The 25656-nt window shown below is 41.2% G+C and overlaps 1 protein-coding gene across 1 annotated transcript in view; it reads right to left on the bottom strand.

The window, feature by feature from the left end:
- galnt2 (UDP-N-acetyl-alpha-D-galactosamine:polypeptide N-acetylgalactosaminyltransferase 2) overlaps positions 1 to 25656 on the bottom strand; it is a 55938-nt gene that overhangs the window by 23983 nt on the left and 6299 nt on the right. Inside the window, exon 2 of the mRNA XM_083914993.1 lies at positions 795 to 882. Within this exon, the coding sequence (XP_083771119.1) occupies positions 795 to 882 (88 nt within the window). The remainder of the gene's footprint in view (positions 1 to 794; positions 883 to 25656) is intronic.

A 25656-nucleotide genomic window follows, 5' to 3' on the forward strand; every position in this document is an offset into this window, starting at 1 on the left:
TGCTGCGGGCGAGAGCTGAATGAGAAATCGCAGCTCAGAAGCTCCTTCTGCCGTGACTCTAAAGATCTGCTCCGTCCGACTCAAACAATGTTTCTCAAAAGCCTGGGTGGAGACGCATAGCTGGGTTTTGCGGCGAGATTAAAATGGATACTTGAATTATTTTGGATAGCATTTGACATTTTGCATCACGCTGCCGGCAGTGTTTAATTGTCTTCTCCCTCTCTCTCTTGAAACATGGTAAGGTTAAGGAGGCTGAGGGTGTTCATGTTCTACTGGCTATAAAACTACACCACTGTGTATTAACTCGTTTCAAAAAGGAAATGGTTTTGGTTTCGGAGACATGATGTGGAATACTTCCTGGATAAATCCCTGTGGTGTACAGTCTCCTTTAGCAGAAACAAAAAGATACTGAACTCTCTGCATACCACCAGGGAGATCCCGGACAAATATTCTGACTTTAGCTTTATTGGGACGGGATTAGTTTAATGTGGGGACGTGGGGTATGGAAATCTTTACCAGGGGTTTTAGTCCTGTCTGAATGCGCCATGTCAGTAATTATTCCAGAGAATGTCAGTAAAAATGACGGCGATTTTCACCTTCTGTAAAATGGTCCGGAAAAAGTACCTCAGGTAAAACTAGTCCCGTCTGAAACGACTCTCTGTAAACTGTATGTAGATATTCTGTCATATTCTGTTAATACGCAGTCTTCACATTTCTTTGAGCACGGAGGCCCTTGAAGAAGCACTCTTATCATAGTGTGGTGGTAGTGCATGATGGGTAGTGAAGTTTCCTACCTGGTGCCAGAGTCTCCAGGCTGTGAGTCTTGTCGTCAGACATGTGAGCTTTGCTCCGACTGGGCGTGTCACTGGAGCCCCAATCATCCTGGAACAAACAAAACAAACACACACACATATTAGCATGGATACACACAGTTTATTCTGAAAACAAATGAACAAGTAGCAGCAGAGGGACTGAAAAATGTGCAGCACTGTGAGGATTGTCACACAGGAATTGAATTAATTCAACCGATCTTTAGTCATTAACTGAATGTAAACACACAAGTTTGTTGACCCCGTTTCCTAGAAGACAAACATGATGGAAACTTGCGGTTTCTCTTTTTCTAATAATGACTACAATACAAGGCTAAAGAAAATGGAAATGGAAAGCAAAACCGTTACTCGGTGTTACTGACACACAGTCATTGATTATAATAAGTTTATTGAACTTTAACCAGCTAAAACGGTTTTACAGTGCAGGAGGAAAGTGCATTATCAGCTTGAATCAGACATGATACCAACACAGCTCGACTTGCACCTTCATTTCATTCCAAACCCAGAGGAGAACAAATATTTCTAAACACTTCATCCAGTAAAAGATGAAAAAGTGATTCATGAACCAGAGTCTGCTTCAGCTGTCGTCCTACGATGACAAACAACCAAAAATGTCATCTGGCTTAATGAATTTGTTCACTCATGCACTTTTCATTCCATTCAGTCATCAGTTCACTCCTTCACTCCTTCAGTCATCCACAGCTTGCTAATCAGACTAAATCGCCATTTTGTTTCACTTCATTCACCATTCGAATCATGACAAATCAGATGATGTGTGCGATTCAGAAGTCTGGAAGCAGGCAAAGTCATTCACTCAGTCACTATTTCGTCCATTTCCATCCGTTTCCTCCCATCCACTCATTCATTCACTCCACTGGCGCGTTAAGAAAGCACAGTTCATGCCCTCACCATTTACACTAATAGACAGATGACCGAGCCATCCCTCCTTGTGTCCGTCCCTTTACCATTAGAACCCACCAGATCGATACACTGGGGCGGCACGGTCATTTGTGCCATTCATTCCCTGTCCAGTCCGTTGCCCTTGACTTCAGAAAACTATTGTCCAGCTCTATTATTTGCTCTGTAGTTCCCTTTCACCGTCAGCCTCACCCAAATGCTTTATTGATTGACTGGCTTTACGGCCTCAGGACAGCCAATGACAGTTAGAGACCACCACAGACACTATTCGACAGTTAAGTTCTATCCCGGAGAGAAGCGATGAAGCGTACAAAAAGGATCTTCACGCAATTTCTATGTTGTTTAGGGCTGCCGTTATTTTCTGTTCTCTGTGACAGCTTTTCTATTCATCTACTGGGAACAGTGCCAAAATCTGCTCTGAAACTATACACATTTTTTAGTGACTGAAATAAGATTACATTGTCCAACACCCACAACTGCTATAAAAACCTACATAAAATCAATTTCTATATGTGTTCATGACAGCGGAGTGTGTGCACAGTCAGATGGTAATGCTCAGTGTAGGATGAAGACTAAAGCTGGCAGAATACTCTCTGCAGAAACACAGTTTGACAGGCTCTGAGGGGAAAAAAACAGGTCATGTTTTCAAGTGAAATAAAGCTCCAAATGTGACAAAGACTTTTGCTCCGTTGGGCTGTTTAGTCTTTTGTGACATTTTACGGTCAACTCTGCATTTTGAGCTGATTATAAAATCTTTCAGCTTTATGTCTTATCAGATAGAGAGGAACCCATTTCCCTCTTTGACATTCATGCATTTTCACCATTTAGGGTGTCACTAAACGAGCGGTAGCAAGTACAGCACACTCACATCCCAATGTTTCACTGTGCTGTGATTTTGACAAACTTTTCAGGCTGGAAGCATAACACGACCCTTAACAAGAGTGTGAGATGCTTAACACACATGACTCACTGATAAATGTAGTCAGCTAAGGTGTGTTTATCTATCAGATCAAGTTGATCATATCTTTCATGTCCTCGTCAAGCTTCCTCTGCATATAGAAACACACCTCCGCAAAGCATCATGTGCAACAAGGAGAAAACAAAATAGACTGCAAAGACATCAGGTGCATACACATACGCCTTCAGCGCTTTACAGATGAGGCCTGCAGCCCTAACCGAAGAACAGACCATCTAAGAAGATTCATGGTTTCAACAACCTCCACCCCCCCACTACACTCGTGTGTCTCTTAAAATCATCTTAGCTCCTCCCAGCAAGGATGTGAGAGAGATGCACGAGGAAGAGTCATGCAATATTGTTCCAAGGTGCAATACTATTTATTATTACTATTTAATAATCACAGCAATGCAACCACTTCTCTACATTCTCCTCTTTTGCAATGTACTGTGCTGTACATAGCTTATTTATTCTTGTATTCATGTATTTTTGTGCCCCTTTTAATTGTTTTAATTGTTCTTAAATTGTCTTTTAAATGTATTAAAAGGTGTAGCACTCCCAATACAATGATAATAAAGGCTATTCTATTATGCCATGCTGCACAGCTATATCTGTCATGTGGAGGTCACGTCACATCCTTCTCCACAGAGGATCCATCTGTGTTTCCTCGCACTAAGCTAAATGGAATTTAGCCTTCATTAATTTTACTGTTCACACCTGCGGTTTTGTTACATTTAAAAATGCCTCGCATGGAAAAAGGGCTATATTAGCAACCCTGAAGGTGACACGCCTAAATGTATTACTGATATTAGTAACACCTGTGTTTGAAAAGTCTGCATATCTTGTGTTAAAGAAGCATATCAGCCAAATGTGAGCACTGCATCATTTTAATTTAGCATTAATGTCTAAACTGATAGTTAAGCCATACTTTCACACTCTGAATGATGGGTATTTAGCACTTCCATCTTACTTTCATCACAGCAGCTCTGTGTAACTTGCTGACAGTCTAACAAAAGACTTCTCAGAGGGACGAGTTTGAGCAGCTGTTCTCAATTTACAATCAATTTATAAGAAGAGTATTTAAATGACAAACAGCTGGCTGAACAAGCAGCCAACAGCCTGTTGAACTTGTAGTGTTGAGACACTTCCTGGAGGAACCACGCCAATTTTTTTATTTTTTTTTCTTGATTTGAAACATAATTTTAATATGTCAAAAATTTCATAATTTCATTTGGGAATTCAAAATCTGTCTCAAGTCCCACGCCCTTTCGCTCAGGAAGAAAACTGAAGTAGATAAAGTGATTTTCCCTGCTGTGCTTAAACGCCAGATCTTTATGGTATGACAGTAGTTCTACATTCCACGTTTACTCAATCCAACTGCAGAAATTCATCATTTAACTTCTTTTGATTTAAATGGACAGACAGGTGAGGACAGAAGGGGAAATGTGAGTAGGTGATAGAGAGACATGCACTAGAAATTCAACACAGTGAAAAACGACAAAGCAGAGAGAATGTGGGGGTAAACATGGTAAATACCAAAAGCCAATGTGGAAATTTGCACATGAATACCCCCCGTGAGAAGCTCATAGAATATTTTTGATACACAAGTTGCCGAGATGAGATAACCTTTGACCTTTTCAACATGGCGGAGTGAAGACTCGCAAGTGTTTACTTTATTACAACAACACTGTTTTTGAGCTGGTAGGTAAAGTTATGTGCTTCAGATTAATATAGACCAGGCTTATGTAGCTAAAACAGAAATATTAGCCATCTCTTTTGTCCTTTAAAAAATCTACTATTCATGAACTATAAAAAATACAGCATATTATTACCGTTTGTGTTTTGATAAATCCTCTTTTTGCTGTAGCTGATGGATTAGGCAGTTTAAAAGGAGTTTCCCAAAGAAACAGGTCAGGATCTGTCGGTTCGCCATGTTTCATTTTCACTACGACAACAAACACACTTGAACACATCGCAGTGGTAATTTCCAGTTCACAAGTGGAAAGGATCATCTTTTTCATAGCACACGAAGGCAGCGTTTGCTTCCCGTCTGAATCCCCCAGTGATTTATAAGAGATGCGGTCCTTCGCAGATCGCGGCGAGAAAGACGACATAAGATGGATGATGAGGACGACGCAGTGCTTTAAGGACCGGTGCCATAAATAAATTTGACTGATTGAAATGTGATTTAAAATGGTAAGTAGAGAGCAGATGTCTGAGAGCTATTTTTATAACTCCCATCACATGAATGGCTTCAAAAAACCTCTTAGTGATAATGGCCCCAGCCCGAACCTGCCTCTCCTCCAAACACAAACGTGATCGATTGAAACTGTGTGCACACAAAAAGCTCCAAACAACACACATGTCAGTGTGCCAGCTGCAGGCAGAGCTAAAGAAACTGAAGAAAGCATGTGGTTTTGAGCGACTGAAACACCTTAACGTCCAGTTTTCCGAATTTTTTCAGTTATGTCTGAAAGCATCAGCATGAGTTAGCATGACCAACCCATCTGCGTTTAAAGGAATAGTTCGACATATTGGGAAATAAGCCTTAATTGTTTTTTCACAGTGATAAATGAGACGACTGATACCATTCTCGTGTCTGTGCAGTAAATATAAAGCACAAGCCAGCAGCTGGCTAGCCTGGCTCTGGACATACACTTGTTTTTCTTTTCCCCTGTTCTCCCTTTTTAGTCCTTCCCTGTTTGTATCTTTCTCCTCCTTTCTGTCTTTTACATCTTTTGTCTCTCACTTCGCCCTTCCCTCTTCTGCTGCCTCACTTTGGTTTGGCAGCAGTTTGCTTAGTCTGTCGTCTGACAGATGGCCGTGACACATAGAGGTAAAAAGAAACACTTTATACACACATTGAATTAAAAAAACAACAAAAAAAAACCAACACACACAAACACACACTGGGCTCATTCAGAGGAGGACAGTCGAGTCGTCTGTCACTGTGGTGTGAAGCCAGTTTCTGTCCAGCTCTCTGGTCAGCGAGAGAAGAGCTGAAATTAATCTCATAAATGCTCATCTGCAATAAAAGATAATGTTATAATGGCATGGCAGGCGTGGTTTTTAAATATCGGTGTGAGGTATTGCTCCATTTTTGTTTTATTTGGTTATCTTTTAGACTTGTTTAATCCGCCTTTTCAGGATTTTTCTCCTGTGGCGGTTGGTTTGTTTCCATGGTTTGAGCCACCTAACAACTCCCGTGGGTGTTCGTGTCCCTGAAGTATGTGTTTATCTCTGGCTTTGTTGTTGGTTTATGTAGGGCAGCATCAAGCATTTCACCGCACTCTGTGAAATAAAGAGTTTATACTGCAAAGAGACACTTTTGGGGCTTTTAGTGTCATGCTGTAGCACAGGGTGAAAGAAAACTAAAAAGGGCCAGTGAGAAATTGACGCCAGACAGGTCGTAAACAACACTCATTAATATGTGACAGGCACATGCTGTATGTCAAAGCACCTGCAGTCAACGAACTACAATTCATTTTGATATTCAAATTTCAGTGAGATGTCAAAAGAGCCTATATCTGCCTGCTGCACACTTCAAAAACAGCAATTTCCTGATTGAACTGAACACACCTCTCGCTCCCCGTCTCACGACTTCATGTGAACTCTGGAGCGAACAGAGTGCTCCTCCTCTCAACTCCTCCTCTGAGAAATGTCTGGAAAGATATTTAAAGCCCTTTCAGTAAAAAGGCAAAACACACATACTCAAATCTTTTAAGAATTTATAGAAACAGAAAAGCCACAATCTATAAACCATCAGAATCCATGTATATTTAACATCAGTTTAGATTTCAGGTCTATTTTTAGTCCATTCATGTTCACATTTCACAGGAACAATTAAAAGCAAAAATAAACCTTTTTATTATCAAACTCAAGGATCTACGCAGCCATCTCACCTGATCTCTGAGAACAGGATGGACTTCAAACCCCCAACAGATCAGACCAGGAGCATGTGTGCGTGCGAGTGACACATGTCAGCTCATATTTGTGTATGTAGGAGTTTGTGAGCTCATGCATTAGTGTGTCAGACTGGTCACAGAGTGTGTGCATATGCGCGTGTGTGTGCGTGTGCGTGTGCGTGTGCGTGTGTGTGTGTGTGTGTGTTGCAGTCTTGGTCAAGCCTTTAATAGTCAGAGTATAATCCACAGTAATCTGATAACATCCACTGATAGATTAATGATTCACCAACACAAACATACCCACACTCGCACATCTATCTTTGTGAGGACACTCGATGACAAAGCATTCCCTAGCCCTTTACCCTTACTGATGAAATAAAAGCTGATGTAGGAATTTTCTATTCTGCCGTATATTCAGGCCAAACCTAGTTTTGATTTCACAGCGTAAATCCAGATGAAACCATCTGATACAACGAGCCGTGTCAAAGGACTGATTTGCTCTGTGACAAAATCCCTGCAGGAGACAACAGTAGAGGACAGGGCATCAGGCATCAAGAGCAGCAGAAAGAGAGGAGGCAGTGAAACACTGGAGGACAGCAGCACACAGTGATGATACAGTATGCTGATGAGGGTTTTCATTATTTAAAATCCTGCCTAAATTAAATTTGTCACTCTGTTTTGCATTGCACTGTTACATCTTGTATTTGTACCCAGGGAATTTATCTTGAAAACAGGTCAGCGCCTTCTGTTTTTCTGTGAAAAGTCCCTGCTAAACTAAATTAAATTAATTAGTAAAGTAAATTAAACTCATTTATTTCTACACAAAACTAAGAGTCTACAGCCACGCTAGCAGCCTGAGAGTCTGTACTGATGGCTGAATTCTTACAGTGGCATTACTGTCATGCCAGTGCTAAGTAGGTTTAATAGTTTACCATGTTAGTTTAGCATGTTCACATGATAATTAGCACTAAACACAAAGGGCAGCTGAGGATGAGGAGAATGTTTTCAGTTTGCTGGTATTGGTTAAATCAAAATGTTGACCCCAGTGGTGGCACTAGATGAAGACTCAGGGGAGTTATTACAATTCACCCTGAAATATGACATGTATGCCTGCATCAGATTTCATGAAGATGTGTTGAGACATTTCACTAAAAAACAACTCTCAGCTTCATGTTGGCACTAGAAGAAAAGTCAGGGGATTACCAACTCATTAGGATTCATCCTCTGGGGAACTTGAAAGCGCAAAATAAATACCACAGCAATCCATCCAGCAGCTGCTGAGATATCTCAGTTGGCCCAGAGCGAGCTAGAGCAATGTCAGCAGCATGGCTAGAGAAAAGAAATAAACGGAAACATTATGCTCCACATCTCCTGCTTTAGTTCAAAAATTATATCTAATGTGTCTCCCGTGCGTTAATGTGACCAAAAGCAGCGTGACCGGCCTAGAGCGGCGAGTGCTGTTAGTGAGCTGAGACAGCCAAGGTCTGTCCTGCTGAAGTGTCCTGAAGCAAGACACAAGAGTCCAGAGCCCAGCTCTGATCAGACCTACACCCTCCCCCTACACCCACTCTCACTCTCGCTCTCTCCGTTTGCATGTTCATGTGGAGGGTAGTGACATTCCAAACAAATAAGCAGGCTGTGGAAGTGGGTTTTAAATACTGATATTATCGGCCGATATTTGCATTTTTACGTGTATCAGCATCGGCCATTGCGAGCTGCTGCGTTTACCGATATTTTCTTCCCTGCATTATTTACAGACAGGTGTCCACAGGCAGCTCCATGTTGCTGGAAACACAGAAAGCCACCAGGCGCCCAGAGACGCCTTTTTTATGTTCAATAAATGTTCCCTTTTTTTATTTGAAACTCGTAACATTTGTATATATAAATTTATACTGTTGCACCATGGGTCGATTCCTCTAGACGTCTGGCACATATTGCAGAATTGACAATAAAACGGACTCTGACTTTGATTTGTGTAATTTTTATCATGTAAATTGAGGGAGCTCAAGGCTAAGGCTGATGGGGGAAAAAATCGGTATTGGCATTGGCCCTAAAAAAGTCCTGAACAGGGTTCGAATCCCACCTACGGCCCTTCACTGCATGCCCCCCCTCCCCTCTCACTCCAGTTTCCTGTCATTCTTCAAGCCGTCATATCTGATTCCGCATCGATTAGAGAGTACTCTTTTCTCCGAAGAGGCCAAATACCTCACAGTTACAAATTCCAAACGGAAAGTCATAAGTTGCCTTAGCGCAAACAAAAATCAAGACATTTGATAGACAATTTCCGTGCACACATGACAGAATAAGAGCTTGTCACATTGTATTAAGGATCAAACAAACCCTTGTTTAGTCTAGAAAATGTTTAATTGGATTTTTTAACAATAAATAAATAAATAAAAGAGCTTGGTATTAAGTTTAGTAAAGTTTTATTTTAATTTCTGTGTTGCATATTCTTATTATTTTTAATACTGTAAAAATACCTTTGCACATTACTGCCTAGCTCTTTCATTTGAAACTGTATCTTGTTTATACACCAAAGGAAATTCCTTCTGATTCTGATTCTGTTATATTATTATGAATATTAATACACATTAACCTCATGAGTGATAGGGTGAGAGGGAGCAGGGGCCGGACTGAAGCTGGGCCCAGATCAGCTCCAGGTGTGGTGCTCAGGAGCAGAGTCTGACCTTTGACCTCCTTGAGGAGTGAAAAGAGTGAAACGTCACAAAAATATCACACAGCACTGGTTGTTTCAGAGGGAAACCACAGTCTCTCTGGATACACAAGAGGGGCTTTATCAAAACTTAAATGGTATAACAAATCATTTCACTTTTATCATCTCTCTAAATGAGAGGATGTCGTATATAACCCGCCTGACTGCTCAGATAATCATCACAAATGTGGCGCATGGGAAACTAATCACCTTAAGTATTTAACATCACCTGATTTCTTCTTAATCATATCTTCCTCTTCTTGGCCCGGTTGTTTAGCTCTGCTGTTAAACTGACCTGAATACTCTGCTTTTGCTTTGCTTTTCCTATCAAAGCACTTGGTAAACTCTGCCTTTAAAAGAATGCTATATAAATTAAGTTATTATTTCTTAGGGAAAGAGCCCACGTTTACTGTGTTCATCTTCTTAGTTTGGCGTGTTAGCTAGCTAGCTAATTAGCACTAGTTTAACACTAAAGCTGATAGCAAGAACACGCACAAACAATTTACCAAAGAGGGGAAAGTGTCTACCCTAAAAACAAATCAAACACACAGAAACCCCACTTTTCAAATTTGCTTCTCCTAATTTGCCTAATCGTCACAGTTCAAGAAAACCAATTCAAATTGCAAACTCATTCAAGGGATTTTTTTGTTGCAGTTCCTGAACTTTGAAGTTCTTCTAGTTTATAAACCAGGCCTTTGTAGATGTGAATGAGGAAGTGTCTCATAGCCAACCATGAGAAATTATGAGCGCTTTGAAAAGTCTGCTGGAGGACAGCTCAGCATATTAGCGGAGAACCACGGTACGGTATGTGTTTTCTACAAAAACATGACATCTTCATCTGCAAGAGACCAAACGAGCGCGCAGACATTCACATTGTGATAATATCAGTGTTTCAGGTCGCCTGTGGTGATGCCGTCCTCTCTCAACTTCTCTTAATCGGGAGAAGAAAGAATCTGGAACAACTCTTTTTTTTCCCCTCTTTAATCACAGCACTCCTCTGGCAACACACACGCACGCATGCATGCACGCACACACGCAAGCACGCACGCACGCACACACGAGAAGAGCGAGGTTTCATGAGGTGGAGAGGATGCAGATGGAGGGTTTTTGGCATTTGGAGCTGGTTTTCGTTTGTTTGTTAGTTTGGTTTTTTTGCATCCCAGCACAGATTTTGCAGCAATGCAGTGTTTAAGTTTAAGCTGTTTTTGTGCCTCTGTGGCAGAATAAAACTGTCAAATTACATGTGAGTGAACTTTTAGCCTGCAAGCACCCCCTCCTTCCAATGTCTCCTAACTTAATTTTGATCTCATCTCTCTTCTCCTCCTTTTTCATAAGGTTGCATCTCCTCCCTGTTTCTCCTCCTTCACATACAACCTCCCACTCATCAGCCATCATCCAACACTTCTTTTACTCAATTACCCTCCTCTTCCTTCTTTCGTCCCCCTCGGGTATAAATACAACGCTATGGATTTAAATCGTGCAGTCTTTCATCCGAAATTAAAAACAAACAATAAACATGCTATATCGTTAGGAAGCCTTTTATCCTAGGCCTTCAGAAATCACATTTAAACACTTAATTCCTGTGTTACTTGTGACTGATTTCTAAAAAAACAATAACATATAGACAGTTTTCGCTGATGTCATTATTTTACGGGACGTACATGTTACAACTTACAACTTGTTACAATCACAAAGAGCCTATTGATGAGCCAAATAATACAAATCAATCTGTTCCTCTGTGTGGAATGAGCCAGATAATTTCTCTACACATATTTCTGCAAATGTAAACTACTCCAAAAAAGGAAAAAACAATGCATGGCATTGACACCCTTCATCCAGCTGTAATTTAGCTGTCAAATCATTTGGTGAAACTCACAGCCTGTTTACTTCAGTGCAAACACATTAGTACAATTAAAGGCATTTTTTTAAATCCATGCTAACCGTATGAAGGAGGACAGAGCGAGGACTGGGAGAGAGAATAAGTGTTCAGGCTTTCACCCTCTACTGTGACATACACAGAGGAAGGAGATGCTGTCCGTCTGTCTAGCTTTCTGATGTTTAATAAGGTGTGACAGGAGGGGAAGTTATCAAAAATACAACAGAAGTATCTCAGACACACACAGGCTGTAGGAAATGCCTGCTCTGCTTTTAACATGTGGAGGAGCTCATTAGTCTCTGTGTAACTTTAAAATAATAAAACCTCTACACGAGAGAAAAAGGAGAGAAAAGAGGGAGAACAACAGAAAGAGGAGGGGGTGTTTGTAAAATCCACAAGACTTCAACTCCGAGGTCTCATCGACTTCACTCAGTTGAGAAGTCAGACTTCACTGAGCAAACTGTGACAAGTCTCACCAGGGTGTGTGTGTGTATGTGTGTGTGTGTGTGTGTGTGTGTGTGTGTGTATGTTAGTGTGAGAGAGAGCGAGAGAGAGAGAGAGAGAGAGACACTTGGGGGGTGTGAGTCAGCTCAATGGAGCAATTGTGTGTTCTGGCCCTCTTCCCATAACCCCATCTGCATCAGACACACACATACACACACACACACACACACACACACACACACACACACACTTAGCAAAAAAGACACACATTCCAAAAATTTAGAGTTCTATCTAATGTCACACACAAACATACGCAGAAATAATCTAAGTGCAACACCAGCTGAAGTGAATGATGTCGGAGCCCAAATGAAGATATAACAATAAGCGAAAGACACACATTTATGCATCGTCCACTGTTGTGTCATTAATTAGAAAAGTCTTACTGGTGAAGACTAATGCGGTGCTCAGAAAATGTTCGCTGCGTAAACCGTGTTTCTCAGTTTTAAGTATCTGCTGGGATTCTGCACAGCTGCAGCTCAGCACAACGGAAAGTTGGACTCCTGGATATTATTCCACACAGGGAAACTGACTAAAGCTGTAATGATCGGCATAGTTGGAACTATTTTGATAATCGATTGATTGTCATTTTTCAGACAAAAATGCAGAATATTTCCTCGTCACAGCTCCCTTTAAGAATTTTCTCCGAGCAGAGCCATTACATTATTGTTTAATCAAAACATTAAACGCTAACACGGGGAGTTACATTATGAAAGCAGGCGGCAGTGGAGCAGCACTGACTGGGTGCAGAAAGCTGTGTTTCATTAGTTGTTCAACATTCCCTCGTTCACTTCCCCTCAGCCCTTGGCATTACGCAGCAGCACACGTCACAGAGGCCACTTGGAGAGCTGCGGGAAATTGGGCAGGGAGGAACGGGGGATGAAATGGAACGCACCTTCCCTCGTTCACTTCAGCCCAAACTATCATGGATCCACCACCAGGTGTAGGTTTAGCGCTGTTCTGCTTTTTACTAATAATCAGAAATACTTTTAGACTCTTTTTAATAAGATGAAGTTCTTTTCTACGGATGACTGCAATATGTCGGCACTGTCTGCACTTTGTAAACAGCTGCATCATCTTTGATTCAGAAACTTCTGTTTGTGATCTGGATAATGATTATCATCATTATTGTTGCTATGATATATTGCAAAACAAAATGTATTCTATGCCTTTACAGATAACGTTGAGAAGAAACCACACAAGTCAACTATAGATATAGACATATGAACAAAGTAGGCTAAATATTTACTAGTCATTTTTAAGTAAAATATTAAGCATCAAAGAGATTTTCTTAAACTATCTGCTAAACAGGTGAACAGCCCACATATGTATACATAAGACTTAAGACTTAGACACATAATACATAAGATATTTATATAAAAATTAAACTGCAGCATGTCAGATAGTGAAGTTTTTTAATGATGAAAAAAGTTGCTTTATTTATTCATATTGTTCTTCTTTAGTGGTGAGCAATCACAGAGTTTAACATCCATTACTGCCTCCTACCCATGGATGCATTCTCTTCCACCGAATGCATTACTGCAGTGCATTGTGGGTAATAACCACCTCTGGAGTGACTATCGTTGTTCACTCAATCACTCAGTCCTCGGAAGGTCCATCTCACAAGTTCACATTAGTTTTTCAGACTATTGGAACGAGACGTATGATGGCAGCGGGGATTCCCCCCAGGGGAAAGTGCTGAGGGGAAGTAACCGGTCAAGACAGACGGCCGTCTTCCATAGAGCTGGGTCTGTCTGACGTTTCTGCCTGTTAAAGGGAAGGTTTCATTGCCACTGTGTACTCAAGGGAGAATTGCTGGGTTTATGTAAATCATAAAAAAGTCATTGAGTGTGGTCTTTACCTACTCTGTAAAGTGTCTTGAGATAACTGTTGTTGTGATTTGGCACTGTAAAAAATGTAAAATTGAATTGAACGAGTTGTGTAATGTTGAACCATTATTGGAACGCACCACAAGTGTTTATGGGGACCACCGACTGAGAGGGAGGTCAGGAAGGGACATACATGATTGGAGGATGAATGTAATGTGATTAAACAACCATTTCTACCACTATCAGGTTGCATTTATTAACAATTAACAACTGATTGATTAACCGTCTAGTGCCATCTTCAAAATGCTTTTGTCTAAAACCGAAAGATATTCAATTCACAACTACAGAAAACAGAAAAAACAACAAATGTGAGAAACATTTGAGACGCTGGGAAGTTTGTATACGTTGTAGTTCTGCTAATCAAGAGTGGGGGTGGAAGAACGCCAAGTACGCCACCAAGCTTTTTATACCTGCAGTGTTTAAAAGTGACCACTGTACATTCATTAAACATCAAACTAACTTCCCATGGAAACAGAAAAAACTACTGCTCATTAATACTTGACATCATATTTCATTTATCCGTTAATGACTACTATTAACTGGATTAATGACCAGAGGCCAAACTCCCGAACACTTATGTATTCCTTCAACCCATCCGTTCATCTGTCCGTCTGTGATGACTCACCCTTCACAATAAGATGAGCTCAGGTTCATAGTGTCATGGTGTCCGTTAACATCTTTTGTTGTAGGACTGTAATGCCTTTGAACACACACACGTGCGCGCAGAGAGAAGAAGTCTTTTCATGTTGAGGGAGAAGGGTCCGAGACAGGACCTTCTGTGTTTCTGGACTGCTGAAGGAGATGAAAGAGCATCAAAGGCCAGGCGATAAAAAGTGAGAAAGAATGCAGAAAAGAAAGCTGGAGCGCGTCCATTTGATTCACGGCTGTTGACAGGAGCTGTGAAGAGATCTGTGAGAATCGAGCGGTCAGATGAACAAGAAAGGCAGGGCGATGGGACACGACACTAGACCCAACAAGCCATCACTGTTATCCTGTCTTCATCCCTCTGTACGGATCTAAAGATGATCCTTTTATGTGACTGAGCAGCACTCAACAGAGTCATAACACCCCCACATGGAAGCATGATGCAATCAAAAACTGGCAATCAACAGTCTGAAAACAAAAAAAATGTTGAATTTCCCTGAAATTCTTTTTTTATTTTCCCCCACTAGGCAGTAATGAGTGATCATATTCAGGACTGTGAAAGCTGCTTATTCCTCGCTGCTAGTCAGCGGGAGTTTGAGAATTAATTCTAACAAATGAATCCCGATGATGAAAAAGTTCAGATTCAATTTGTCAGGATAGACGGAAGGCGCTGCTGTAGATGCCGAAAGAGGGAATACAAAACAAGACAAGGCAAGAGGGAGGAGTAGATAAAGATGGCGAGAGAAGAAGAAGAAGAAGAAGCAGGGAGGGAGACGGGGTGAAGTGCTGAATCATCTGCAGTGGAGGGGAAAGTAGGCCAGGGTGGAGAAAGGGTGCAGAGGGTGGGGATGTTAAAATCTCCAATTCAGTTGTACAAACTCTTTCATCAACCACTTGCTTCCTCTCTTTTCTTTCCCTTCACCCCCCTCTTCCTCCCTGCCGACTTTGATACCCCTCATCCTCCTCCTCCTCCTTCTTCTCTTCGTCTCTGCTAACAGTAAATGATTGTCCCCTCCTCGACCACAGCGGCAGTCTGTGATTACTACCACCAAATGCTCCTTTTTGCTCTAAGACAATCTGCATGACTGGGATTGCTTTCATTACAGGGAAATTACTGTTAATTTGTGAAAATTGCAGCTCCTGTTGTTGTTGTTTTTTTTAATACAATATAATGGAGAACATGATCAAGTCTTGCTCTAAAATAGAGAAAGATGAAAGCTACAAATAGCTTTGGCAAGATTTTAATGAATTTACAGTAAAAAAAATGATGCTGAGGTCATAAATGTTACAGTACTGATACACACAGCACATGTCACCTTATACCAGAGGAGCGCGTGTGCGTGTGTGTGTGTGTGTGTGTGTGTGTGTGTGTGTGTGTGTGTGTGTGTGTGTGTGTGTGTGTGTGTGTGGTCGGAACAGGAAGGAGCTGTAAGTCTATAAATATTTTCTTTCCCATACAAGGAGAAAAGTTTTCTGTAACCCTGCAGGGGAAGGTGTGTTTTAGTGAATAGGTATCATGTATGGATGTGAGGAGTGGTGGTGGCTGGTGTGTGCGTGTGTGTTGCTTGTTTAGGTTGAACCGAAGCCAAGGTTTCCACAGTCGCACATATGTTGACGTGTGTGCTGCATAAATCTTTACGTAGATTTAATTTAGAAACACATCACCTTTGCTCTAGATTTTAAAAACTCTCCGTACACACACACATCAGCTATTACATGAAGCACATGTGCAGGAGCTTGAGTCCGACTCACACTGTTATGTATTAAATTGATGTTGACACACTCCTGTTTGGACATTAACCAGGCTCGTTTGGCCTGGCATCAGTAACATCCTCTAAAGCAGCCCCTCAGTCATTACACAATGCTATCAATCGAACGCCTGATGTCAGCCGGTCAAATCCGATTCAATTATTAATGTAGAACGAGGGCGGTGTAATGTAAACGTAAATCTGCTCTATGTGAGGATGTCCTGAAGAGCTCAAGACTTGAAATCAAAGCAAAGTAAACCTTCTGTCATCCTTCTCTCAGCTGAACAGCAGTCACTCACTCTTTAAAGGGGAACTCCAGAGATTTAGTATTGCACTGCAATAAATTTGGCAGGACCGGCAAGAGAAAGATTGAACACAGAACGTTCAAATTAAAGGAGCAGAGACATCCTGACTTATAGCTCCTTATATAGGTCAAGCTACAAAAACACTGGATCCTACAATTCCCATGATGCAACTCAAACCTGGCTTTCATTTAGGCCTAGACCAGGCCATAAGGGAGTGCTCCAGACTTTGAAGCCAATTTGACATAGTGGCCAAACAAGAATAACAACTTCTCTGTCAGTCACTTGATGCCATTGGGCCAAAAAATACCTTTTCTATTGACTTACATGGTTAAAGAGATAATATTTTTCAAATATCACTACCCCGAGAAATGATAATAGTACCATAGGTTGATTCATTTGGTCCCATGCTGCAGGATTAAATAATTTAATTCCCATCCAAGTTAGCTAAAGGGCTAAACCAGGTGTAGCAGGGAGATGTCTATAGTGCGCCTGCTCTATGGGCCTAACAGTGTGGACGTTGTGACATTCATCTGGGTATTTTAGATTAATTAGTTGAACTTCTTGGGCTTCATAAGCCACTGAGTAGCTTTTAAAGTAATCAAAGGGGTTCTGCCTCAGACACACTGGCCATACCAAACCAACATCAAAGAACTAGCAGCAATGAAGGCTGACTGTCTCGGCCAAATGTTGCACATGAACACACCTCAAAGACTACAGCCAATGGCCGACTAGCACATTCATTCATCGTCATTGTACAGAATTCAAGAAAATGAGGAGCACTACTCTTGGTGCAAAACACAGGAAAAAACATTACAAAGACCAAAACAACTTATCAAACAAGCTTTTAGACCCCCAATTCCAATCACACACTTGTCTTTCATACTTCCTGCCCCCAGTTTGAGATAACCCTGCTGACATCACTATGACAACATTAGGGTTATTTTCTCAGCCTTGACAAAAGCTCCTCTAGAGCCAAAGAAGAACATTACAAAACTGTTCTCACAGGCTGATTAGCAGTAACCACAGTCAGTGAACGGAGCTCCTTTACATGAGTGTAATGATAATAGTGTTCCTTTCAAGCCTCACCCAGCATATTCTTTATCCGCCAATACCAGTCTGTGCGTGTAAACGCCTATGACTAGTGTATGCGGCCGTTTGTGTATTGTGCGCATACGCCAGGATCGGAACACCATTGCATCTTGTATTACGTTAGCGTTCACAAACATGTTCAACAGGCTGAAGTTACAGAAAGGGGAGCAGCAGTTAAGGACTTTAACAAAAGGTTAATTACACACTTAAACACTACTTCTGTAGGTTTTCTGGAGCACAAAGGACACTTTTCTGTAATGGGATACAGGCCCTTTGAAACAAATTGCTACTCTCATCATGCAGCTCTCCCAGGGGGAAAGGCATACGTCTCATTTTGAGTTATGACCAATGTTTTCAGTAACCAGACAATGACATATTACAGACCTTAATCAAGCCATTTTTATGAGCTGGTTTGACAGTTAGGGGTGGGTACTGTTTTAGGGTGTGTTGTTCTCAGCTGGATTCAGTACTTGAACATTTGGCAATGCTCCAATTCAAAAGGCAGCTGAAAATATCCTTATCGTTACATTACATCTGTGACATGGAGGAGACAGCAAGTAATGCTGATAATTGTATAAAATGAAACTATTTATCAGCTGTGAATACTGCACCGTGTCCAGAGGTGTGAACATCACAGAACAAGAGCACACAGAACAAGTGCATCGCAACCGGTATGTTCAGTCCGATCACACCCAAAAGTGTAAATAAAAAAACGCTTCATGTGTTAGACTTGAATTTTATTTATCTACATAGATCAGTCCAGCAGAGTTTATTCATACTGTATTATTTACGCAATCACATTTTATGTCGTCTCATGTAATGTTTTTTTATTGATCATATTGAGAAATCTGAGCTGAAAACTGTCCAACAATACAGCTGAAGTAACTGAAATCATGTCACAATGTGTCACAACAAACATAAGCAGCACTATGCCAAAAACTAAGATGAAATCAGCAAGCTCATACAGGCTACCCGGCTGCTTTATGACCATAATGACGCATTGCATTGGCTTGGATCACCACGCACTGATTCAGTGGCTGTTTTAATTAACACCGGTCTGTTTTCTGGCCTCAATACACCACCAACTTTTTTTTTATATACGTGTCCTTTGGCCTGATTGATTGCTGACATTTGCTCATTTATGAGAAGAATCGATCTAGTCTGAGCCGTGAGAAGATACGGTGCTACATCCAGGAATGAGCCACAATCAGCTTCTGTCTTGAAGTTCAGCTACAAACAGAGGCATTCAGTAAACAGAGCAAGTCACGCTGAGTACACAGACATTTACCTTCAGCAACATTTTGCTACCGCAGAGCAGTAACTACGTTTGTTTTAATTGCTAGTGTGCTGCTTTTTTTTCCAGGAACTTTGAGAATAGTGAGTAATAGAGAGAGAGAGAGAGAGAGAGAGAGCTCAGTAATCAGAAACAGCAGACACAGCAGACCAGCCAGAATACAAACCCTCTGGTACCACAATCCATCTCAATCCTGCCATTACAGTTGTGAAAGTGTAATTTCATTTAGCTGCGTTCATTCATTTTAATCAGTCGGCTGACATAAGCCACGCACACAGACACCTCTGCCTGCCGTGTGTGCCTTCAGATCCTAGTATCACTGCTGTAGTTACACACTTTTGGCTCAATTATTCGCAGGCAGGGTGGGACAGTGAACCCTGACCCGTGAGAGCATCTCATGCTCTGCGGCTGCCATGTTGTTAGCAGAAGGAAGAGGGGCAGTAAAGAGTAGACGGAGGATGCGCCAGGAACAAACAACTGTTCAAATGACTGTACTGTTGTAATGCAACTGTCCATGTTTTCACAAATAGAGAGGGCAAATGCAAAAACACAGTCTAAAGTCTAACCAAGAGCATGCAATCCACGACACAAGTGCTCCAAAGTTCCCAAAGATTGTTCGGCACCAGAGTGTTAGAACATGCAGCGGTGAGGGTGTGTAACAACTCATTTCAAACCAATCCAAGCTGAGGTGTTAGATGGCTTTAGCTATTCTTAGCCTATCTTGATGGGGTCTGACACAATCACATCTGCTCCACCCCCACCGAGCTGAACGCACACAATCACACCTACCTTTTAAGGCAGAAACACACAGAGACACAGAAAAAGGACTGTTGACCACAAGATCTGGGGATTTTCTGTTACTCCCTTTATGTGGATGGTTTCTAAAGATGTGGGTAAGGGCCCAAGACGGGTCACACTCACGGGCCTTCTGGCTGGTCTGTACCCGACGACAACTTTGTGTATTATAATTGGCTCCCAGGGTGACCGGCTTAATTTCTGGCCTACATAAAAACAGAACAAAGAAACAAACTAGATGAAATAAAATAAAATGCAGAAATAAAAAGTATGAGGGAACAAGCATGCAAGAGATGACGAGAAAACAGAGAAAATAGATATTTGTGCAAGATAGAAATAGAAACACAAAGAAAGCAATTACGTAGGGGATAAAGGAAATACAGGAGGGTGGGAGAGACAGAGGGGAGTGAGTGCATTACCATATGGCCTGTAGTAGAGAAACCGAAGAGTTTAACCACACACACACACACACACACACACACACAGACACGCGCGCACACACGCACGCGTTACTGTTGCTATGCCTGTCGATCTTGCCATTCCTACACGCACCACTTGAAATGTTTACACTTTTTCTAAAACACTGCGTCCAGTGTTGTCATTTCTTGTCAGGAAGCGCATTTTTATGGCTGAAATGACAACTCGCTAGCAGACTATCAGATGAAGCTAGCTAGCTAATCAAGCTAAGGTTAGTCAAAAATGCAGTCGCCGGCTTGCTTTTTCACGTTTCCAACTGATTTGTTTGTTTGTTTCTAAAGAAATTGGTCTTAAAGTCATCATCCATAACATTTGAGATACTTTGTTTCTAGCGGCCTCTTTGGCGGTAAGATGTAATTGTTATAACTGCACCGGCAGACCAACAGCTGTCAGCAGCATCGCTTAAATGGCGACTTATTTAGATCTAGAGAGGGAATGTCCCCATAGACACACAGACTGGAGTACTCGAAAAAAAGGCAACAGTTGCTTTCATTAGTGGCTCATATGATCAATCACCATTGTTTTAACTCACTCTTTGTTAGATAGAAACTTAACAGACAATTAACAAGAAGAAAATCTTACGGATTATATCTTTAAATACATACACAATGGCTACATACGCGATATTATGCAAGGACTAAGGCAAAAAGTCAGGTCACCACCAGTTAATGATCTGTGTACAAGACAGAAATAAAGAAACAGCATTGATCTTTAATTGCTTGGGTTTCTGGCGGGTAAACTTCCCCAAATCCTGGCAGCATGGCGCTGGTAACATTAGCCCAAACTCTGTTACACATTCACATATTATTTACAGGGAACCTACACACCTCAGTAAGTTTGAGTCTTAATAAATAATGCCACTACAGCAAAGACAAGAGCATAAAGTGTGTTTCAGTATTTGCCACTCAGCTACACTGTTTTCTGGCAGCGCTGGTATTCCTGACTGGAAGTGATGGGTACAGCAGCTTATTTGGAGTAACAAAGAATTTCCTACCATAAATCACTGTACAACTCATACAACTGGCACAGGCTGTAAAGTCCTGAGGCAGCAGAAGTAGTGCGGCGTTCTTTGCACATAAACCTCTGTTAATAGGAACCTTGGCCTAAGTTTATGTTAAAACACAGGCAACATGTTAAATGTATAAATGCATGCATCTATTTTTAGAGAACCGCCATCTAAGTTTTCTGTCAGAGGAATATGCCATACAGTAGCAGTCTGTTTTTAGCACCAGACTGGCTCTGCTGTCTCAAGAGTAATTTTTTTCCTTTTTAACGTTATATTCAGGCTTTTTCCTTCAGGATTTCAACCACTTAGACAGATGACGCCTATTCACTCTGGATTTTTACTGCTTTCTTGAGCCTTCCAGGTCAGACACAGCAAGTTGAAGGGATGAGTGGAAAAAAACCATCTCTGTCTCGCCAAATTGTGTAATAAGTTGCTATATAAACACAGGACAGTCTGAGACACAAACACAAGAGTCCTACATTTGCTGACATGTCCCTGAGAGGACAGCCCACAGGGAAAGCCAGCAAAATGGGAGAACACGTGGTCAAAGACACACATACATACACACACCAAGGATCTCTAATTATTCATTTCACCCCCTCCCGTCTTTCATGTCATATAATATAATAATGAGGCTCAAACAGGACGTAATTACAGGGTTCTGCACATAAACTGGTCACTTTAGTTTCCACACATTTCGTCAGTCATTCATTCTGATTCTTCCTCATTTTCAACTGGAAGAAGCCGGTAGAGTTGAGTCAGCACCTCTGCTTCCTGACAAGCAATTTCAACGTACTGTTAAAAGACACTTTACAAGCTTCTTCTGGTCTAGTATTGACCAATAACCTTACAACCTTCACTGTGGAGTTTGGACTGTGTGTCTAACAAGGGTGGAGAGCTCACAAGAAGCAGCTTTAGTGAGTTTACAAAGTCATCTTACATTACAGGAATCTATTAGATGCTGTAATTGACGTTTTTGTTGCATCTATTTCCCTCAGCCTGCTTCATTTTTCCTGAAATTACTCATTTCCCACACTTCCCAGAGTTCCTTTAGGCGACCTTCAGAGAGCAGCAGTGATCATGACAGTTGTTCAAAGTGATGAAAACTGTTTTGTTTTAAGTACGTCCAAACTGTGGTAGCACTTACGTAAAACAAAACCTGTCTGACTGCATTGCATTCTGGTCTATTGAAGCTATTGTCAGAAGTTTCTTCTGCATCTTCTTCTTGTTCAGTTGTTGAATCAGTGGAAAATGCAGAAGTTTACCATTAATGCAGGCACAGGACAAATGAATAAACAGTGCGAGTGCAGCGGGCGCTGAGCATTGCCAAACCAAGATTAAATAGTCATAAGATAATAAAAGCATGAATGACACAAATTAAACCAGGATAATCAATTGAGGAAACATCTGAAAGCCAAAGTTCATCACTAATGTTTTTATGAGTGTTTTGGGTGCATCTTTCTGACAGGACAACATTTTCACTGATTATCATTATCGAATTGCCATGAAGTGCTGCAGGGTGAGAAATGAACACCTCCCACCAGACAAGTGTTTGAAAAAAAGAAAAATCTATCTACCCACCACTTTGGCAGATGGCCAGACATTATTTGGACATTTTTCATTTTAAAAATCAGTTAAGCAGCTGAGTTTGGACACAGAAGGGCCTCTGCTGTGCTGCTGTTAAAGTTGTTTTTACAAACAACACATCTAACGGACTGCCCTTGTCTCTACAGTGCTCACTGATTGATTGATTAATTATGAGGAAGCCATCGTTGGGAAACATTTCAGCGTTATCTTTAATAAATCATGTGATGAAATAAAAACATCTGAAATAAATTTGAGATATTATTTCCTTAACTGAACATTGGATTTTACTTTTCAACAATATTTTTTCCATGTCAGCGGCGCCATTTCACACAGAAGTATGAGGACTTTATTCTTGGTTTCTTGATGATTATCAGGACAGTGTTTCCCCTTCCATTATATTAGGGGCACCCCCCGCCCCCCTTGAAAAGTCAAGTTTATTTTATTTAATTGTATTTTCTGAATAGTGTTAGATCCCAACAAAAGTCATTTAAGGATCCCTTTCCTATAGATGAGGTTCATAACCATTACAAACCTCATCATTAAATTGTCTGATTAAACATTGGCTGGTTCCCCAATAAAAGAACATTCAGGCAACCTTTAAGTTTATTTGTCTTTGCCACCCCAACACTGTAAATCTGGGGGAAACACTGCATGATATTGTCCGATAACAGTGAACAAAGATCTGCAGCACATTGAAATTTGAAGCCAAGGCATGATGTTGGCATCAGGATGCTGTGACCCAAATGTGACAGACCCACACACACATCTACTGTGAATGTTTCAGGATGAGGAAGAGGTGGGTGGCCAGGATGCCTGTTTGTATGTTATGTTCCTCGGTCCGCTCTATGTTATATTGTTTTTTTAAGTCTACAGCACCAAACAGCTGAGAGCGGGGCTTTCAGACAAAGAGAGATTCAAAATAACAGCTTGAACAAAACTATTCTCCAGAGAGCTGATACAGACAACTTACTTTACTCTAGATCTGCCAATAATAGTTGGCAAATGCACATTTTTACCTTGATTTTCAAAAAGACACATTTCACTTACAAAGCTTTTCTGAGTCTTATGGTAAAAAGTGCAACACTTTGTCATTCAGGTGGTCAAATATCAAAATAATAAATTAGAGGAGAAATAGCAAAATAGCTTGCATTTGAAGAGTCATTTTCCTGCATTTTCTGATGATTTATTCTCGAACATCATTCACATCCTTTGCATAATTCCAGTCACACAAATAGCAGCATTATAGAGCAGAATTTACATTACAGCATTACACAGTTCAGTAGCAGTGACTGGAAGTGCACCAACCAAATTATATAATTATGTGGTGGGTGGTTGCTGCACTTGTCATTTATTTAGTGATTTGAATGTCCTTGCCACAAAGAGGGCACAGGCAAAGCATCATGGCCACCTGCGCTCCCTATCAGGCTTATTTGAATAGTTAAGCCTGATAACGGGAGCACAGATTACCACTGACTGATGGGATTGCTCGCTTCACTGTGAAGTTCTGAAGACGTCAGTGTTGTGACGCGGCTACAATAGTTTGTCTCCCAGTGACAAATTTAATAAAAGATGGTTGCTTTGTTTTCTCTTGTTTGAATAAAAGACAAAAAAAACATCTCTTGCCTCGGTGCTGATCCCATGAACAATGACTATCCTCGTCCCTTTCAACTTTTCCATGATTGTTTGTTGTCTGCCAAGGAGGAAAATCCTCCAGTTTAGAGCACACTCTCAGATGCTGTTGCATTTATCCACAAAGAAACTACCAATGACCGAGAGGGCTGTATACAAAAGAAAGACAAATAGAATAAATTCATTAAATAACTTGAGTTCTCTTGCTACAGATCAAGATGTAGTGAAACTATCTGACAGTTTGATATAAACACATATAAACTGCTGCTTTAAAAAGGGAGCTGTATTCCAAATACTGGGGAAAAAAACTTGGACTGGGATTGTCTCCACATGGCTCTCTGAGACCATTCCCCAACACATCAAATAACAGCGCCTTCTCTGTTCGCATGGTACCGACGCACAAAGCACTCACATGCCCGACCGGCTATCATAACAAACAACAGAGAAACTCAGATTGTAACACAAAGAGAGAGAGGGTGACTTCAGCTTCTGCTCAGGAGGCCATTACTCCACATCCCATATTAATGCTCTGAATGTCGAGTACAGCTCCTTTAAATGCCTCCCTTTACGGTTCTATTAACTAAGCTATTTGTCTTCCTTCTTGGAGATGTCTAGGTCTATATCTCCTGGTTTCTGCACAGCTGTCTCTGTTCACTACAGTCAGTCATTGGGTTTCAGGGCTGGCAGGTCAGGACTAACTGCTTCTGACTGGTGGAAATAAAAGCTGCCAAAGCCGACACAACCCACCATTCTCCTGCTTTGGATCCAGTTACTCTTTTTCTTCCACTTTTCCCTCGTCTCATCATTCTGTCTTAATCTTCCGATTGTCAACCCCTTTTTCTGTGTCCTTACTGCAGGGCCTAAGTTAGATTAAGTGCTTGAATTGAGCATTTGCTAAGTCTTGCCTCCATTAGTTACTGTTGCTTTCCGTTGTCAAGGCACATCATGGCTAACTGTGGTACTGTGATATTTAGATGAGTTAGCTGATATTAAGCTAGCTTTCTGTGTATTGGAGTGCACACAGGGTAAACAATAGCTATAAAGTGATGAGCCATGTTCAAAGACACACACTAGCCCATGACGATTTCATAAACAAACACTCCTTCAACTGTGCAATGAAGCTAACCACGGTTTACCATTTTGTAGCTTTGTCACTTGTAGTGGGAACAAAGCAGCATTCATTTTTGCCAGCTGATGATCCACGTAGAAGACAAGGAAATAAAGGAGCAGCATTGTTGTATTCCAGTGTACAGCCATTGATTCGTAGTATTAAAAGTGTGTAAGTAAACCCGTAAGATCTTACAGTTATTCTCCAAAGCTCGACAGGAACGCTGTGCCTCGTTACGGTTGCTAAGCTGTGACTCTCTTCAGGGGAGGGGTTTAGCGACGGTTAATTCCTTAAATCAACTAGGAAAGACTGGATGGGCCAGACAAAACCGTATCAGTTTCTTTCCTCCCAGGTGTACCATCAACTGTCCCATGAGCAAGGCACTT

Source organism: Echiichthys vipera, assembly GCF_963691815.1.
Source record: "Echiichthys vipera genome assembly, chromosome: 1".
Lineage (NCBI taxonomy): Eukaryota > Metazoa > Chordata > Actinopteri > Perciformes > Trachinidae > Echiichthys > Echiichthys vipera.